At 54.7% G+C, this 19,395-nt stretch overlaps 1 protein-coding gene across 11 annotated transcripts in view; it reads left to right on the top strand.

Annotated features, from left to right (window-relative positions):
* CDHR3 (cadherin related family member 3) overlaps window positions 1–19,395 on the top strand; it is a 156,144-nt gene that overhangs the window by 111,422 nt on the left and 25,327 nt on the right. For all 11 annotated transcript variants that reach the window (XM_051848849.2, XM_051848848.2, XM_051848843.2 and 8 more), the window contains 4 exons: window positions 591–695; window positions 5,649–5,797; window positions 10,047–10,236; window positions 18,499–18,670. In XM_051848849.2, coding sequence (XP_051704809.2) covers window positions 591–695; window positions 5,649–5,797; window positions 10,047–10,236; window positions 18,499–18,670 — 616 coding nt within the window. The remainder of the gene's footprint in view (window positions 1–590; window positions 696–5,648; window positions 5,798–10,046; window positions 10,237–18,498; window positions 18,671–19,395) is intronic.

The raw sequence follows: 19,395 nt of genomic DNA, 5'->3' as shown, positions 1-19,395 counted from the left end.
GAGGGGAGCAGGGAGGGAGGCGGCAGTTGTCAGAAAGGCCTGGTTCCTGTCCCAAATCTCCAGATGAGGAGTGATGGACAGGAGAGCCTGCCTCTTCTCAGGAGGGTGGTCAGAGCCCTGTCTGCTGTGGGGAGAGACAGGCAGTGAATCAGAGGGGCCGGTGAGCACCAGAGCAGCCTGGATACAAAACTCCAGGCCTTGGGGTCGACCAGGTGGGGCTCGGCGCTCTGCACCGGGGACGGGCAGTAGGGCTGAGTACGGATGCCCTGGGAGCCTCGTATCCCTGTGTGGCTGTGAGAGCCGCTTTGCAGAATGGGACAGGACAGAGCTTGCAGCCTGGCTGGCCTGAGCAGGGGCCTGCCTGGGGAAGTGGTGAGCCCCTGCAGAGTGAGACTGGGGAAGGGGGAGGGGAGAGAAGAGGAGACAGAGCAGGTGTGACCATGGGAGGGGCCTTAAGGAGGGGGACCCTCAGGAGGGTGACAGATACTTCCTCACTCCTCCTGCCCCATTTGTCCCCTCCCCCACCCTCCACCCCCTGGAAGTAGCACCTGCCAAGTCTGATCCTCTCCCTTGGAACGTTTCCCTGGCAGTTTCCATCTCATTGTGGAGGTGAAGGACAGCAGCGGCCTCAAAGCTTCCACAGCGCTGCAGGTGAATGTCGTGAACATCAATGATGAGATCCCTCGCTTCACCAGGTAGGCCTGAGGGCGGACAGGGCTCCCGGCCTGGAGGAGAGAGAAGAGCGAGCTCTCCAGGGCTTTTTATCTGGGCTTCTCTCTTCCACCTTTGCTCCCCACGCCTCCCGGGCCTCCACATTCACCCGCACGCCCTGTGGGGACTGTGGATGTGGCGGGGAAAGCAGCAGAGACAATGCTTCAGGTGTGTTGCTAGCCACTGTGCCCATGTCCAAGGTCAATGTAGATGTTTTTATAATGAAGTGCTCCATGTTTTTGACTGCAGAATCCTGGGGTACTTGCCATCCCTCAAGGCTTCCTGATCCCCCCTCTCAAGGTGCCTGCCCTGAGAGGCGAGTTCTAATGGTGCCTAAGGCACCTGCTCCCTGCCAGGGTGCCCAAGGTTCTTACCGCAGAAGGAGACCTGGCTGTGACGGGCAGCTCTGACAGGTGGTGCAGGGGAGGGCGGGGGTGTGTGTGTCTAGGTAGCCTCATCCATCCCAGGCATAAAAGGGAGACCTGAGCCTGTCCCAGGTGGTGTTCGGAGGGGAAGATGGGACTCTGAGCTGGCCAAGGACCCTCCACACAGCCCAGCTCTCTGACTGCAGCAGCCCTGCCTGCCTCCATCCCCGAGAGGGACACAACCGCCAGCCACAAGGAAAATGGCAGAATCGTCTTCCTGGAGTTAACTGCACTCACGGCAGTGAGTAAACTCAGCACGGGATGCCCGACCAGCAGAAAGCCATTAGGATATGATTATTATTTGTCATCCAAAAAGTAAAAAGCCTATCAGAACAGTGAGCTAAGCTTGCAAAAATACTCTGAGATGGGAGGATGCTGGGTGTCGGCAAACCCACTCCCACGGGACACTGCTCATTGGTGCCCACTGCCCCAAAGGCTATGTCAAAGGGGAGTGCAGGGGGTCCTGCTGACAGGTGACCCGGGAGTACAGGCCAGGCATCGAAGCCCAGACCAGGGTGCAGGAGTTGGCCCACACAGCTGCGCAGGTCCTTCAGATACCCCCTAGAGGAGGGTGATGGCCGTAGGGCTGGCGCTGAGGCATTCTTCCATGTCCTCCCCGCTCAGCCTGCATGTGGGGTGGCAAAGCAGGTTAATGGGTTTGCAAAGGGAGAAAAAGAATCGGCTCTCCCCAGGGCAGATCTTGTAAACCATCTGGATTCGACTACATCTTCTAAAATAGAGGAACTGACCTTCGATAAGAGAGAACACGACCCTGACATATTTGGGGGTGGTGGTGGGGAACCCAGAGGTCAGGCTGGAGCTCCCTGGTTTTCACTTTGGTTTGCGTGATGAGCCTGTTCAGTCCCATGCCCAGGCAGAGAGCGGGAACCGTGTCTCCCTTCCTTGTCGGGCCCTTGACTTTATTTCAAACAGTGCTCCGTGGTAGGTGGCAGACAGGAGGATTTGGGGCAGGGTGGCTGCTCTGATTTCGCCCAGGCTGTGCCATCAGAGTGAGCCCCTGTCCATCAGCCATCCAGGACTTGAAAGGACTTAGGTGGTGTCTAATGAGGCACTGGTTCCGCAGGCTGTCCTGGTGCTCTTGAACTTCAGACATCCACCCTGCCCCACCGCCGCCGCCTTCCCCTAGTGCTCACTATAAATTGCTTAATTCTGGGTTAACAAAACCAAGCCTCCAAGTGGCTCAAGTGTCACTAAGTTTGCTTGAGACCCAGAAACGGGCTCCTAAAATGTGGAGACAGCCCTTCCTCCTTTACGAATGGTTACGCATGTGAGTGTGGTAAGCTCAACCAAGCAGGCACCACCTCTGCTGTTGGAAATCACGCCCCATCTGACCCTGGCCTGTGACAGATGTTACACTGCACTGTGGGCCCACTACATGCCCCCCAGGAGTCTGTGATAGGAATGCAGGGCACCTTGTTACACACAAACCTGACTCCCTCCTGCTCGGCAGGGCGCTTTATTTTGGAGTTGGGCAGGTGGGTCTCTCTGTTTCTTTTGCATTTATTCACAGTCCTTTCCCACCTGCCCATGCCATGCACACAACAGACACTTACTGAATACTCAGCCCTGATGATGAAGCCATTCATGGTCACCTGGAATACCTACCCTCTCCCACGAGCATGGCCTGTGGCCCTCACCTGCTGTGGGGAGCAGCTCGGACTAGACTAAGTTACTGGAATTAAGACTTATTCTATGCATCTGCTCTCCTACAATATGGCGCTGGGAGAAGAAAACAGCTTCTACCCAGCTGCCTCCAGTTCAACCAATAAACTGTAGGACTTGCTCCTGATTGGAGAGCAGCGTACTCGGCGTGTGGGCAGCCGAGTTAGGATTGGCGGAGGAGGACTATAAAGGAGGAGAGAGACGGCATGCACCAGGAACATCTATGGGGAACATCTAAGGGAACCCGTGCAGCCCCCGAGAGAACCGGCCGGCGGTGTGCCGCTCCCCTGCGGAAGTGGGGAATGTGGCCAGGGGGAACTGCCCTTCCACGGAGGTGGAAGGGATAGTAGCCAACCCGGGAAGAACCAGCAGCAAACCCGGGGAGGGCCGAGCAGACGAAAGAACAGCGCAGGGTCCTGTGTCGTTCCTCCACGAAGAGGGGGAGCGACAACCTGCCCCTTCCCCGGGCTGTCTGGTGCCGGGGTTAGGGGAGAAGGATGCAGGCATGTGGCTGCTGTCAGAGCTTGATTCTCTCTGCTTGGAATGGATCCTCACTGGCCAGACCTTTATGCTGAGTGATATTTCACACTGACCCTGACCTTGGGTCCCCAAATCTAACAGACCAAAGATTTTTACCCGCTGCCAGGCTCAGCATCTCAGGACTAACCAGAGGGGCTGTGCCCTCACCAAAGAGCCTGAACAGTCCCCATCCTGGAACCTGTTTTCCTGGCACAGCCAGCAGGGAAAGAGCAGCAGCAGGGCCATGCTGAGCCAGGCGCTTCCGTGTCCTGGGCCCTGCGGGACACTTAGCGGCATCTCTGGCTTTTACTCCCGAGGGGCCAATACCAGCTCCCTTGCTGCAGGCTGTCCTGGTGCCACTTTGCAAACTAACCACGACTTCTGCATGTTAGGACGGTGCCCAGCCCAGCTGCTGGGTGTGGATGCACAGAGAAGAGCAGTGGGTGAAGACGTGACACCGCCCTTCAGTGCCCCTTGCCAATGGGGCATCCTGATTTAATCGCCTGCAGCTGAGAACTGCTGCACTGGAGGAGGGAGGGAGTGGGGCTGTTCCCTCTGCCTCATGGAGCTGGGGGAGCCTGTGGGGGTCACCCCTGGCACTGCCTTTCCAGTCCTCCTCAGACATTCAAGTAGCTGCAGAAACCCCGGGTGTCCTGTGAGCAGACCCAGATTCACTGGGCCTGGGATCTGCATTTCTAGCAGTTTCCTTGGTGATGCTGGTCCTGGGAGCAGCCTGAGAGCAAGGGCAGGGCTGTGTAGGCAGCACAGGCGTCTTTGTGTTCTCTTCATTGGAAGCTAACAGAACCCAGGCACAGTGACCAAAGCAGAAACAACGGCCATGACAAGCAGCAGCTGTCACAGAACAGGCAGAAGGGCCCGGCCGGCTGCAGGAGCTGGGGCGTCCTCCCGCTGCGTCCCAGCTCCAGTTTGGTTCCTGCCACCCCTGCCTCTTTGGCCCCACCCACTTTGCCTGTTCCCGACCCCACTGGGCTGGTGGGCAGCATCCCGGGCTCCCAGAGAAGAGGGCGTGGCAGGTAAGCAGAAGGAGCCCCCGGCCTGCCTTCAGTGGACGCTGGGTAGGGAGGGCCAGAACACTGGAGTGGCCCCTTGGGCAGAAGATAACTCTCCCCCAGTAACTGAGGGTCCCCATAGGAGCCCACTGCACCCAGATGGGGGTGGGGAGCCTAGGATCCAGGGAGGAGGCCTGATGGGGAGGCCCTGCGGGGAGAGCCCGATTCCAGCCTTTCTCAGCCAGCTGCTGGCTCTGGCCGGGTTCCCTTTTGTTTCTCCTTCCTCTGGCTCCACGTGCCTTACAGGAACAGTGCCACCGAACCACAGAAACACTCCCAGCTCCCGAAATGAGTGTCCTGTCTATCTGATGCTGATGTCCAGGGCCTCTCTCCTCCAGGAGAGCCCATGCAAGAAAAATTCCAATTCAGGAAGCTGGGAAACTAGAGAGGCCCGAGTGCCCCCATGGAAATGAGGGCCCCCTCAAGCGAGAGGGCTTCCTGCGGAGCTAAGCAGGGAACTTCCCTCAGTTCATGCGCAATGACTCAGTTTACCCAAACGGTGCTGTCAAAGCTTCTCACCTCTCTGCCTCATCACTGGCCTTTTCCAGAGGTCTGAGGGAGGTAGGTAAGTTGGAGTTTTTGCCCATCGTCCTTGGAGCACGGTGCCTGACCTTGTCTTCCGCTGGGGGGTGCTGGCTGCTCAGTTCAGACCTCAGGATTAACCAACTGGGAAAGGTGCATGAGTTCTGTGTGGACATTTCTGTGTCCTCCGGCCCCAAAATGAAAGACAATAAAAACAAAGAAGAAATACAAAGTAAGCCATGGTGCTAGACCATAGAGGCCTTACAATTTTTCTGGTGTCTAGGGAGGTTGGGAGCCAGGAACAAGCAAAGGAGCCTGCAGGGAGATTTTTAAAAAAGAATTCAGAGGACATTTGTACAAACATCAGGACGAGGAGGAGAGAAAACAGCCAGGTAGCCAGCTATGCGTGTCTGAAAAGGTGTTAATGCACAGACCGATGTGAAATGGCATCAGCAGGTGCACACAGAGCCCGAGACCGCGTCTCTGTCCATTGTCGCAGTAACCGCGTGGTGCTTTCTCTGCGTCCCCAGGGATGTGATCTTGGCGAATACAAAAGCCAGTTGCCCTTCCTCTCAGCTGCTCTGTTCTCCCTCGGAGCATGTTGATGCAACTTAAACAGCTCAGCGCTATATTTAGCACTCACCAAAATACCCACCGCCCAGACTCCACTCTCCCGTGCCCCTGAAAATGAGCTGTGTCTGCTACATTTCTGTCCTAGCCCTACGCGAGTATACAGGATTCCAGAGGAGCTGAGCGTAGGAACCATCGTGGCTAATGTCACCGCGGAGGACCCTGATGACAAAGCTGTCCCCAGCCACCTCCTGTACAGCATCAGCATGGCCAGCAGCTATTTTATGATAAACCAGCGTAAGTCGCACACACCCTCTATGTCAGCCGTGTGGGCTGCTTTACTCTGTCTGATCTTCTGATCTAGGGTCATCACTAGTTACCGGGGTCAGAGGTGCATTAAAGCAGGTGGCAGGGAGGCTGTTGGTGCTGACAGCTCTGTCACCTTTCACCGCTGGAGCAGCAAGAGATTTCTTCTCTCACCCAGTGTTGGGTTCATGGCTGAGGTCCCTGTAACAAAAGATGGATTAACCAAGAGAAAAGCACACAGATGCATTTAATGTAAGTTTTATGTGACATGGAGCTTTCAGAAGGGATGTCCCCCCGCCAAAAAAAAAAAAAAAAAAAAACAGGGAAAATGTGTATGCTTATGTATTTCTAAAATTATTTATCTTATTTTGGGGGGAGAGAGAATGCATCCCATCTCCCATCCACTGGTTCACTCCCCAAATTCCCCCAAAAGCCTTGGGAACCAGGAATTCAGTCTGGATCTCCCACGTACCCAAATCCTGGAGCTGCCCCCTGCAGCCTCCCGGGGTGTACATTAGCAGGAAGGTGTAACTGGGAGTCTAGTGAGGCCCAAACTCAGGTGCAGGCACCCAGGTGGCATCTTAACCGCTCCATCAGATGCCTGGCCAGATTTTTGCTTCAAGCTGATGCAGAAGTGAGTGGTCGTGAAGTGTGCATGGAGGACAAAGGGGGGAGCTGGCCAAGGCCTGTCTGCTCAGATTCTCCTTGGCCCCTCTGTGTCTTCTGGGATAAAGCTGCTCCCTTATTCTGGGTATAGGGTACCTTGGGCATGAAGGCCTTGTGGCCAGTTCAGAGGAAAGCTAGGGGGCCTTCGAAGGCCTGCTTCAGGGGAAAAGGGCAGGAGAGGGTCCAGAGACTTTCCTGGGGTTTCCCACGTGCCAAGGTGCCACACCTTGGGGTAGCACGTCCTGAACCCCATCGTCTTTGAGGAGGGCGGGTCCGTGAGGACGGCTGGGTTACCTGTGCTGAGGGCACTAGACAGTTGGCTGAAGACACTCCACACCATGCTGACACAGAATGGAGCCAGATATGGAATTTCAAAATCCCTTGTAGCCACACATTAAAATAAACAAGTAAAAGAAATAGATGACATTAATTTAACAAGTTATTTGATTTAACTCAGTAAATCCAAAATGGTACTATGTTGATCTGCATTCGATATTTATTTATGAGGTATTTTACATGATTTTGTTTATTACCAAGCCTTAAAAATGTGATGTGCATTTTCTTTATTTAAAAAAAAAACGGTTTATTTATTTGGAAGGCAGAGTAACAGGGCAAAGAGCGAAAGAAAGAGGGAAAGGCAGAGAGCAAGAGACAAAGAGAGAGATCTTCCATAAGCTGGTTCACTCCCCAAATGCCCACAAAAGCTGGGGCTGGGCCAGGCTGAAGCCAGGCACTGAAACTCCATCAGGGTCTCCTACATGAGTTGCAGGGGCCCAATTACTTGGGCCGTCATTTTCTGCCTCCCATGCACATTAGTGGGAGCTGGATAGGGGGTGGAGGTGGGACAGGCACCCTGAGATGAGAAGTGGGTGTCGCTAGCTGTGGCCTAATCCACTATGCCACAACACCTGCCATGTATTTTCTGCCTATGGAGCATCTCAGCTTGGACCCGCCCCCATTTCAGACGCCACGCGGCACACGTGGCCAGGGGAGTTCGGACAGTGTTGGCCTCCGTGAATCTGCTAGGTTGTGAGGAGTTATTTTCCTACCAGAGCATCTCAGCATGGAGAAGGAGGCCGCTCTCTGCTCCACTCCTTCCAGGGCTCTCAGCATCTCAATTACTAAATACAACCCAATGAGCCATCATGGTCCACAGGTGACAAAAACTTCAGGGAGTGACTTGGCTGGGCTGAGTGACGGTACATGGTGAACAGGAGACACCACCCTGAGCCCCGGCCCCAGAGCCTGCACTCCTAACCGTTGTGAGGCTGCACCACCTCTGCAATCCTGATCGCATCACGGGAATCATTTCTTCACGTGGTGATGTGGTGGAGACCTGCTTGGGACAGTGCCAGAAAGACAAGACGCCATTGGCCGTACATGCCTTTTTTTTTTTTTTTTTTTTAAGATTTTATTTATCTGAGAAGTAGAGCCACAGACAGTGAGAGGGAGAGACAAAGGTCTTCCTTCTGTTGGTTCACTCCCCAAATGGCCGCAACAGCCAGAGCTGCGCCGATCCGAAGCCAGGAGTCAGGAGCTTCTTCCCAGTCTCCCATGCAGGTGCAGGGGCCTAAGCACTTGGGCCATCCTCCACTGCCTTCCCGGGCCACAGCAGAGAGCTGGACTGGAAGAGGGGCAGCCAGGACTGGTGCCCATATGGGATGCGGGCACCGCAGGCAGAGGATTAACCCACTGAACCGTGGCGCCAGCCCCATGCCTTACGTGCTTTAAGGTCAGAGTGGCTGTGGTGGGGACAGGCAGTCACACCCTCCCTCTGAAAACATCCCAGTGCTCTGCCCTCACATCCGTCGTTCGGCTGAGGGACAGCCATGATGGAGAATTCTGTTTGCTCTAGTGTTGCCCAGCTGGATTTTAACAGGGACAGTGGGTTGGAGAGGGGAGAATATTTAGTAAGACTCTGGGTTGCAAGTTATAGAAATTAAGACAGACCAGGGCCAGCATTATGGAGGGTTAAGCAGCCACCTGCGATGTCTCTGTGTCTTCTGGGATAAGGATGTGGTTGCCACTGTCTGTCCTGGCTGCTCCACTTCTGATCCAGCTCCCTGCTAATGTGCCTGGGAAAGCATCAGACGATAGCCCAAGTCCCCGGGCCCCTGCCACCCACATGGGAGATCTGCAAGGAGCTATGGCTCAGCTGTGGCCATTTCAGCCATTTGGGGAACAAACCAACAGATGGAAGATCTCTCCTTTTCTGTCTATAACTCTGCTTTTTAAATAAACAAATATTTAAAAAAAAATAAATAAGGCAGACCGAATTAATCAAGAGGGAAGAAGAGATAAGGACATCTATCAACGGGACATAGGGTATCTCACAAGAAAGAGTCAAATGATGGCGATGTACGTACGAAGGGCGGGCACCAGCAGCACTGAGCCACTCGAGTCCTGCCCTTTAACCTGCAGCTTCTCTGTTACTCTGACAGCTTCTCGGCGTGTGTCTCGTGGTTACAAACTCTCCTTATTAGTCAGCTTGCTGTCACTGTAACTAAAACATCTGAGATGTGCTTCTTGGGAAGGAGTCAGTGTTTGGGCCCACAGTCGGGAGCGTCAGAGTTCAAGGTCGGCAGCTGTGTTAGTCTCCCTTCTCCCGGACGCCCTCGATGGCAGAACAGCTGCATGGTGAGCCAGGACGCAGAGACACAGGAAGCATGCTTGGCTTCTATCCTAGCTGCCTTCCGGGGGTGCGCCCACAGCCAACCAAAGGGCCCCGGCTGCCACCACTAGGTCAAATCTCCACCCGAATCTACCGCCATCAGCATGACCTGCTTTGCTGTTAAAGGAAGACTTTGGGGTTTAGGGGCCAGCATTGTGGTATGGTGGGTAAGGCCCCACCTACAACTCTGGCATCCCTTCTGGGTGCCGGTTCGTGTCCCAGCTGCTCCACTTACTAATCCAGCTCCCTGCTAGTGGCCTGGGAAAAGCAGCAGAAGATGATCCAAGTGTTTGGGCCTCCACCCACTCCCATGTGGGAGACCCATATGAAGCTCCTGACTTTGGCCTAGCCCAGCCCTGGCTGTTGTGGCCATCTAGGGAGTGAACCTCTCTTTCCAGCTCTCTCTCTCTCTCTCTGACTTTCAAAATAAATAAATCTTAAAAAAAAAGGGAGGGGGGATATGTTCTTCATGAGCCAGTTCTCATATTAGAATGGTCTTTTGCCATTTCCTCCAAGTTTCCATATATTTTTCTCTTCTTTTTTAAAAAAATATTTATCTATATATCTATTTGTTTATTTATTTGAAAGGCAGAGTGACAGAGGGAGAGACAGAGAGTGAGAGATATCTTCCACCTGCTGGCTCACTCCCCAAATGGCCACAACAGCCAGGTCTAGGGCCAGGCAAAAGCCAGGAGCCAGGAATTCCATCCAGGTCTCCTATGTGGGAGGCAGGGATCCAAGTTCTTGAGCAGGGAGCTGGATTGGAAGTGGAGCAGCCAGGACTTGAACCAGCGTTCTGATGCAGGATACTAGTGTGGCAAGCAGCGGCTTAACTCACTGCACCACAAGGCTGGCCCCATCCGTTTCCCTTGGAAGGACCACATTCTCAACCTTGCCTCTTAGGGACGGGCACGATCCAAGTGGCCCAGAGGATAGACCGCGATGCAGGTGAATTACGACAAAAGGCCACCATCTCCCTGGAAGTCCTGGTGAGGGACCGCCCTGCAGGGGGGCAGGAGAACCGCGCGCTCATAACCTTCCTCGTGGAGGACATCAATGACAACCCCGCCACTTGCACCAAGCTCACCTTCAGGTACCCACACGTCGGGACTGGCGTGTGCACTTTGGCCTCGGCTTCTCTGGCATATTCTTGGCGGGGGGGGGGGGGGGATGCGGTGGGGACGGAAGGACTAGTAAGTGTTGGGGAAGGCTTGCTGCTGAAAGTGGATTGGAACTACCCACTTTTGTTCTTAGGCTTGCAAGTCGTCACCCTTTGTCCTTCCCTCTCCTTCGTGTTCTTTCCTCTTCGTTCTTTCCCCTCGCCACTTGCAAACTCTGTTAAGAATGTTTTTTCATTCTGTTCCCACCTCCAACGCCTTCATCTCTGGTTCTGGAAAGTGCCATGGGGACTTGTTGGGCTCTCTCTGGACTGTGCCTTGTCTTTAGGTGGTGAGATGGTGCTGTTAGTTAGCAGTTGTAATAGATGCTGGAGACTTAGGGTGAGTAACTCAGAACTCCCTGAGATACCAACCACCAGTAACAGGAATAAACCAAACCCAGGATGCACATCCAACCCAGCAAAGCCTCCAACTCACCTTCCACAAAGCTGGGCAAAAGCAAAAGGCAACCAAAAGGAGGAAAACACAGACACGAGTGGAGTCTGGCTTATTTTGTATATTTTGATTTTTTTTTGGTCGTTTCACAGTCTATTTAGTTATTTAAGAACAAAATCCCTCGTGATTCTGAATTAACAAATGCCTTCTTGAAAAGGTAGAACCTTCCTGCTAACTGTTTTGTCCAAAGGCCTCAACATCAGCCACTCCTTGGGTTAGCTTCATCTCTGTGGTCTCATAGACCCTGCATTCTGGGGCAGCTGGGGGCGGCTCTGGAGGGGGCGGGGCCTGGCCCAGAGACTAACCTGCAAGTTGGGGCCAGCTAAGATCAGAGAGGGTCTCTTGCAGACAGTCTCGTGAGCCTGTCCTCACCTGGTGTTGCAAGTCTGACACAGATCCCTTACACAGCATGGCCACGCAGAGGACAAGGACCAAGACGGCGTGGGAACAGCAATGGAAACATGACGCTCTTGACCACGCCGTAACTGTCTCCCTGTGCTCTCCACTCACCTGCCCAGCAGGATGGACACCACAACTCTTCTCTGTTCTGGGTTCACCCCTGCTCTGTGCCCACGAGGCTGAGCTGTGTGAGCGCTAATGGCTCCCTTGCCTTCCAGCTTCTGGCTGGGAATGCAAAGCCTGGGGAGGAAGGGGAGGAGGAGGGCTGGGTACTTATCCATGTGGCCACCTCCTGAAGGTCTCAGCTCCTGGAATGGCAGCTCTGCACACAGCGCTCACTGTCCTGGGGGCCGGCTTCAGGAAGGGCTCCTCCCACCACAGGCTGCCCTGGGTCCAGGGGCGGTAAGGATGCTCCACTCCTGAGGTTGGCAGCATCTCCTGGCTTAGCCTATAGCCCTATGTGCACCTTTCCAAGAATCCCATTACCAAGGCCATCCAGGGTCCTCCCGACCCACCATGAGAACATGACAAAATCGGTCACAGTCCTCATCAGGTAATAGGTTCCTATACCGGCCTCAGAGCCTCTTGGATGGATGGGCATGGGGACCACGGACAGTTAAGAGCGTGACCACAGCCGGCGCCGAGGCTCACTAGGCTAATCCTCCACCTAGCGGCGCCGGCACACCGGGTTCTAGTCCTGGTCGGGGCACTGGATTCTGTCCTGGTTGCCCTCTTCCAGGCCAGCTCTCTGCTGTGGCCCGGGAGTACAGTGGAGGTTGGCCCAAGTGCTTGAGCCCTGCACCCCATGGGAGACCAGGATAAGCACCTGGCTCCTGCCTTCGGATCAGTGCGGTGCGCTGGCTGCAGCTGCCATTGGAGGGTGAACCAACGGCAAAGGAAGACCTTTCTCTCTGTCTCTCTCTCTCACTGTCCACTCTGCCTGCAAAAAAAAAAAAAAAAAAAAAAAAAAGCGTGACCGCCACACCATCACATGGGAAAAACTGAGCTCAGCCTCCGGGAGGAGGCCCTGGGGATGGTCTGCAGGCTCTTCCTTCTCTTTTAGAAATTTGGAAATCTAGATGTATGCTAACACCCCCCGGAGGGGTTTCCGGTGCATCCTGGGAAATTATCCTGGGAAATTCCCTTCCCCTAGCCTGGCCCTTCTGGGCTCTCCTTGCTCTTCCTTGTCCCTCCACCCTGAGAGTTGGGGGGTGGGGTTGAGGGAGGAAGAACGCTGGATAGCACTGCATGGAGAGCACTGGGCTGTCTCTAGCCGTTACCCATTTCCTCCTTTTAATGCAACTGTGTTGTGTGTCATGGGGTTTTTTTCTTTTTTTAAAAGGATTTTATTTATTTGAGATGCAGTGTTACAGGCACAGAGAGAGAGAGAGAGAGAGAAAGGTCTTCCATCTGCTTGTTCACTCCCCAAATGGCTGCAATGGCCAGAGCTGAGCCAATCCGAAGCCAAGAGCCAGGAGCTTCCTCTGGTCTCTCATGTGGGTATGGGGGCTGAAGTACTTGGACTATCTGAACTACTTGGACCATACTGCTTTCCCAGGCCATAGCAGAGAGCTGGATTGGAAGAGGAGCAGCCTGGATTTGAACCAGCAATGCATATAGGATGCTGGTACTGCAAGCTGAGGCATAGCCTACTATGCCACAGCACCGACCCCATGTTATGTTATTTTAAAAATTAATTCTCTCTCTCTCTCTCTCAAAGGCAGAGAGACAGAGACAGAGAGCTCCTATCTGCTGGTTCACTGCCCACAACATCTGGGGCTGGGTCAGGCCAAAGCCAGGACCCAGAACTCCACCTGAATCTCCCACAGAGGGTGGCAGGGACCCACATATTTGAGCCATCACCTGCTGCCTCCCAGGGTGCACGTTAGCAGGAAGCTGGAACCTGGAACAGAGTCAGGACTCGAACCCAGGCACCCCACTACTCATGCAGGCCTCTCAAATGGAGGCTTAACCACTGGGTCGAACGCCAGCCTCTATACAGTCATTGCATGTTCTCATGTGGCCTACAGGGTCTCTGCTGTTTCGGGGGACAGCTTTAGCCTCTGCCACCGGTTAGTAATGAAATCACATTGGAATGTCCTGGCCTGTCCGCACAAGTCCCTGCAGAGTCCTGCTCCTATGGTCTCTCCAAATCAGCCCTGCCGGCCACACCTAAGTCCATAACTGGACTGCCTACTTGTGTTTATTACTGGAGATAATTCTAAGCAGCGCTTGAGTTGTTCCTCGGTGTTGCCCAGCGGGACCAGCTCCTAGCCATCCCATGACTGCCCAGGTGCAAGGAGGCCCAGCCTGTGCACCCCACCGCCCATTGGCACGGGCAGGTGGGGGTGGGACCTGTCAGCCTGACCCCCGTCCAACCGCAGCCACACACGCCTCGCTCCTGAACACTGATCTCTGCTTCGGGGTCCCTGGGCGTGGTGTCCCTGCTGTGCTGTTTTCAACAGCAGGTAGTGGAGTGGGTGGAAAGGGCGCCGCTCCCACCTGGAGCAGGGAGTTGGCGGCCACGTGTCTGCGCAATGCAGGGCCGGGGTGGCCTGGAGGAGGCGGGCGCCCCCTGCTGCCCGCCCTGAGTCACTGTGGCTTTGGCCAGGCTGGTGAGGAAGGAGCGCAGGGCCCCCAGGGAGGCATCAAAGGCTCCGCGCCAGTCCCTGCTCGGGTTGTAACCTGTCAGGCGCTCGGCTGCAAGCGCCCAGCGAGCTGTCGGTGAGCAAGAGGCGGAGAAGCTCGGCCCTTTCTGAATGTGGCTGGGCGCAGCCTCCTGGGTACGGGGCGGCTCCGCGGGCTCAGGGCTGGGAGCCAGGGCCCGGTGTACTGATGGATGGGGAGGAGTGGCTTTCCGAGTCACGCGATTCGGCCGGAGGGGGAAATACCAAGTGTCAGGGAGGGAAGAACTTGCCCCCAGCCCTGAGGGGCCCAGGCTGCAGGCCCCCGCTGGAGGGCCCTGGGGGCTCTGGATGGTGCAGAGTCCTGGCTTGGCTTCTGCGGAGTTGCAGTCAAGGCTCAGGGGGATGCTCGTTGAAGGAGCTTCCAGATGGCCGGCAGTGTAAGGCAGACAATAGGGAATCCTGTCTGCAGGCCTCACCTTCAGGTCGGAGCCTTGAAATCTCTCCAAAAGGCTGGTTCCCTAGTGCAGAAGCCTGCCGGTGGCGGGAGGGGGGGTGGGCAGCAAGTGTTTTTTAAAGTGCTTGGTGTACCACAGCCTGTAGTTGGTGCTCAGTGACTGGTATCTATTTTAGGTACTTATGAATAAAACCAAGACACTGTGCCATCATGGCAGGAATAACGCTCTGGCTCCAAGTCTGCTGAAACGCACAGGTGGTCCCGGCCAAGGAGGCTTTGAGAGACTCAGCGACACCTGCGTTTTCTCCAGCGAGCAGACCTGCTTATCCTCAGCAGCCCAACACCATCCTTGCAGTCAGACTGGCGTGTCTTTTTTTTTTTTAATACTTAATTACATATTTGAAAGGCTGAGCGACAGAAGGAGAAAGGGAGAGACAAAGAGAGAAAGAGATCTTCCATCCACTGGTTCACTCCCCAAATGGCTGCAATGGCTGGGGCTGGGCCAAGCCAAAGCCAGGAGCCAGGAACTCCATCCGGGTCTCCCATGTGGGTGGCAGGGGCCCAAGCACTTGGGCCATCTTCTGCTGTTTTCCCAGATGCATTAGCAGGGAGCTGGATTGCAAGTGGAGCAGCCGGGACTCGAACCAGCACTCTGTTAAGGGATGCTGGTGACACAGGTTTTACCTGCTGCACCACAACACCAGCTCCGTATTTACTGGGTCCAGAGCCCATCTGAGCTGCTGTTAAGAAAAGCTGAGCCATGTTGAAGGGAGCGTAATTTGGTTGCAGTGAAAAGTGAAGAGGATTCAAGAGAACTCAGCACATGTCAGTGTGAGTGCTCCAAGAACCAGGTACTGAGGCAGGAGTTAATGTGCAAGGCTTTTAGGAGGGGAAGTGCATGTGGGAGGGAATGCAGAGAGAGCTGGACAAGGCTGGGCAAGTCCTCAGACCCTGATGCAAGCCTGACCTGCGGGAAGGGAAGGAGAGAAGGCGGCTGGAAATGTTCTTGATCATGGGGGAACATTCAGCCAGGCATCGGGAGTCCAAGCCGGCTGTTACAGGACTGGAGCGAGCCGTCCTGGTGTCTCTGCCACACCCACTCATTGGTCCAGGGCCTCACGACCAACATGGTGATGCTGGGGCTGCAGGGCTTCCAGGCACCTTCCCAGGGCAGCCATCAGGTAGTTTTGTAAGAAATTCTGCCGCCGGCGCCGCGGCTCACTAGGCTAATCCTCTGCCTGCAGCGCTGGCACACCGGGTTCTAGTCCTGGTCGGGGCGCTGGATTCTGTCCCGGTTGCCCCTCTTCCAGGCCAGCTCTCTGCTGTGGCCAGGGAGTGCAGTGGAGGATGGCCCAAGTGCTTGGGCCCTGCACCCCATGGATGGGAGACCAGGAGAAGCACCTGGCTCCTGGCTTCGCATCAGCGTGATGTGCTGGTGGCTGAAGCGTGCCGGCTGCAGCGGTCATTGGAGGGTGAACCAACGGCAAAGGAAGACCTTTCTCTCTCTCTCTCTCTCTCTCTCTCTCTCTCGCTGTCCACTCTGCCTGTCAAAATAAATAAATAAATAAATAAATAAATAAATAAATAAAAATTCTGCTGAGGGGCCAGTGTGTGGCACAGTGGGTCAAGCTGCCACCTAGGACGCCAGCATCCCATAAGGGGTCCAGTTCAAGTCCTGGATGCTCTGCTTCCCACCCAACTCCCTGCTAATGCAGCTGGAAAAGCAGCAGCAGATGGCCTGAGTGCTTGGGCCCCTGCCACACACATGGGAGACCTAGATGGAGTTCCAGGCTCCTGACATCAGTCCTGGCTGTTGAAGCCATCTGGGGAGCGAACCAGCAGATGGAAGATATCTCTCTCTTTTCTCCCTCTCTTTCCCTGCCCCATCACTCTTCCTTTCTTATTTATTTATTTATTTATTTATTTATTTTGACAGGCAGTGTGGACAGTGAGAAAGAGAGAGAGAGAGAGAGAAAGGTCTTCCTTTGCCGTTGGTTCACCCTCCAATGGCCACCACGGTCAGCGTGCTGTGGCTGGCGCACCGCGCTGATCAGATGGCAGGAGCCAGGTGCTTCTCCTGGTCTCCCATGGGGTGCAGGGCCCAAGCACTTGGGCCATCCTCCACTGCACTCCCTGGCCACAGCAGAGAGCTGGCCTGGAAGAGGGGCAACCAGGACAGAATCCGGCTCCCAACCGGGACTAGAACCCGGTGTGCCGGCGCCGCAAGGTGGAGGATTAGCCTAGTGAGCCGCGGCGCCGGCCAACTCTTCCTTTCAAATAAACAAAATAAGTCTTTTTTAAAAAATTCTGCCAAGACAAAATATGATTAAGATAGGTAGCCAAGAAGCACAAAATCACACAGTAACAAAACCAATTAAACAAAGAGAAGCCAGCCACAAATTCCTCCCTCCCTGCACGCATGCCACCTTTGCCGTGTGCCTTTGCCATCCTGCCCATCTAGAGACTCGTCTCTGCCTCTAGTCCCTGAAACAGGGCCTGACCACTGCAGCATTCACAGAGCAGGACAACCCAGACTTTGCAAAGTGCTTGTGCCTGAACCCTGGGGTTTCCATGCCAACAGCCTGGACGAGGCTCCTGCAAGGAGAGAAACAAGAAGCAGCTGAGACCAGCCACCTTCTCAGCTGTGTGAGCGAGGCCAGCCTAGACCCTCCAGCCCCCTGCTGAGCTACCAACAACCTCAGAGACCAGCCAAGCCCACCTAGAACCAAAACAACTTCCAAACAGCCCATAATATTCTGAGGCATAACAATGCTTGCTGGGCTGGTTGTGTGATGCAGCAAAAGCTAGCTGACATGATTTATGCCCATTTTACGAAGACATGATAAAGGTCCTCAATGAGTTCAAGTCCACAGGGGTCACTCAGTCTTCCTTGGACTCTCCCACATCAAGCTGGGCCCTGCCAGAGGCCCAGAGCTGGGGGAGGGGGAAGTGGCGAGACACATGTGCCTGGGGTCAACTGAGATGGGACACCACCTCTGACTCTGAACAACCTCTTTTGAATGAATGACACCTTCTATGACACTGGAGTCGCTAGAATAAAAACTGAGAAATTCCTGGTGTTCAGAGAGCGAGAGAGGAGTAGTACAGGGATTTTCCCTAGCTAGATTACAGGGGGGCAGATTTTTATTTCTTTTATATTCTTGTTTACTACTGCACTGGTCTCATATACTATCATTCATTCAATCAACAAATATCATTGAGCGTGCCAAGGACAAAGTAAGCAAAGATCCCTGCCCTCGTGGAGCTTACATTGTAGGGGGACATAGATAGCAAACAGGATAAATAAGTAAACATATGTGCAGTGTATTAGGTAATGATAAATGCTAAGAATTTAAAACAAAGGAGGGAGTGGCTGGCATTGTGGCACAGCGGAGTTAAGCTGCCTGGGCTACATGCATTCTACACTGGAGCGCCAGTTCGAGTCCCGACTGCTCCACTTCCCATCCAGCTCCCTGCTAATGTGCCTGGGAAAGTAGAGGAAGATGGTCCAAGTGCTTGGGCCCCTGCCATCCATGTGGGAGACCAGGATGGAGTTCTTGGCTCCTGGCTTTGGCTTGGCCCAGCCACAGCCACAGCCCCAGCATTGCATCTATTTGGGGAGTGAACCAGTGGATGAAATATGTCTCTCTCTCTGTCTCTCCTTCTCTTTCTTTCCCTCTACCTTTCAAATAAAGAAATGAAAAAAAATTTTTAAATACAAAGGCTCTAGCAAAAATGTAATAATAAAGGAGGGCACAGGAGAGGTGGTTGGCTGAGGGGTTCTACAGGGGTCTTACTACAAATGGGGCCCTGGATTAAAGACTAAGAAATGGGGAAATAAGGCCCTAAGGTCTTTGTGGGAGGAGCTTCCCGGTGAGTGAGCGCTGTGACCCGTGAGCCCAGGCTGGTGAGGGGTGAGTGGCCCAGGAGAAGTTAGTAGGAGTTGCTTCTGAGAGCTGATGGGGGTGGCACAGCTTGAGGGGTCCTACAGATCCCAGCTGGGACTTCGAGGGGGAATGAGGAGCCGTAGAGGGAAGTGGGGGGACTTCGGGGCACAGGAGAGACTGACAACATTGGAACAGGCATCCTCTGGCAGCTGTGTTAAAAATAGTCCGCCAGGCGCCCAGGGCAGAAGCAGGGAGACCAGTGAAGAGGTGACTTGGAATTGGAATTGAAGTGGTGGTGTCTTGCCTGGGGCCCCGGGGAGGAGCACTGGATTGGCCCTTACTGGGGGAAGATACTGAATCGGGTCTCCCCGGCAGCGTTCTCGTGCCTGAAAGAGCGGCCAACGGCACGTTGCTCCTGGACCTGAACCCGTTCTGCTTTGATGAGGACGGCGAAGCCCCGAACAACAAATTCAACTTCAGCACGCCATCTGGAGTGGGCAGCAGCGGCCGGTTTTCACAGGAGCCAGCTGGCTCTGGAAAAATTGTGGTCAGTTCATGGTCATTGCATCATTAAAGGGGCATCGGGGAAGCCGGTCCAGCATGCATAATGCCTTGGCTGCCCCGCAGAGAGCAATGTCCACGATAACCCCCTCTCGGAGTGGCTGTAACCGACAAGCTTCGCGGTGACTCCGGCTGCTCGTTCGCTTTTTATTTTACCCGGTTTCCCGGGAGCCGCGCAGCTGTGCCTGGGGTGCTGGGGGCGAGGGGCTGGATTCTTTTCCTGCACAGCTCACAGCGTGCGCCTGCTGAGTGAGCCCTTCCAGACTCCCCGGTGCCCTCCGTGGGCAAGCCCTTTTGTTTATTGGCCCGCTCATTCCCGGGCCCGTGGTGGGTGGGAGGGAGAGGAGGCAGGGCTGGGGCCATGAGTGTCTCTTGAACAATTCTGCATGGTCAAACCGCGAGGGACTCCTGGGAAAATGAGACGCAGAGGGTGGGTAAGTAGCCCCTTCCACAGCAACTCCACAGGGCCAACTGCTGGCCTGGGAGGAGGGGAGAAGGGGTGGATCTCCTCCTCCTCCTTCTCCCGCTCCCCCTCCCCCTGTTGGAAGAGGGAGAGGAGAGGAAGTGGGTCTCAAAGAGCCATAGAAGTCCTGGATTTACAGGAAGGTGGGGAGAAAGGAGAATAAGGCCTGGAAGTCAGGAAAGGGGGGTAGGGTCTCTACAGGTCTACAACTAGCAGGAAGCCAGAGCTGGGTGTGGAACCCAGACGCT

The sequence above is a fragment of the Oryctolagus cuniculus genome, chromosome 3 (genome assembly GCF_964237555.1).
Source record: "Oryctolagus cuniculus chromosome 3, mOryCun1.1, whole genome shotgun sequence".
Lineage (NCBI taxonomy): Eukaryota > Metazoa > Chordata > Mammalia > Lagomorpha > Leporidae > Oryctolagus > Oryctolagus cuniculus.
This window is presented reverse-complemented; position numbering and strand designations above follow the sequence as displayed.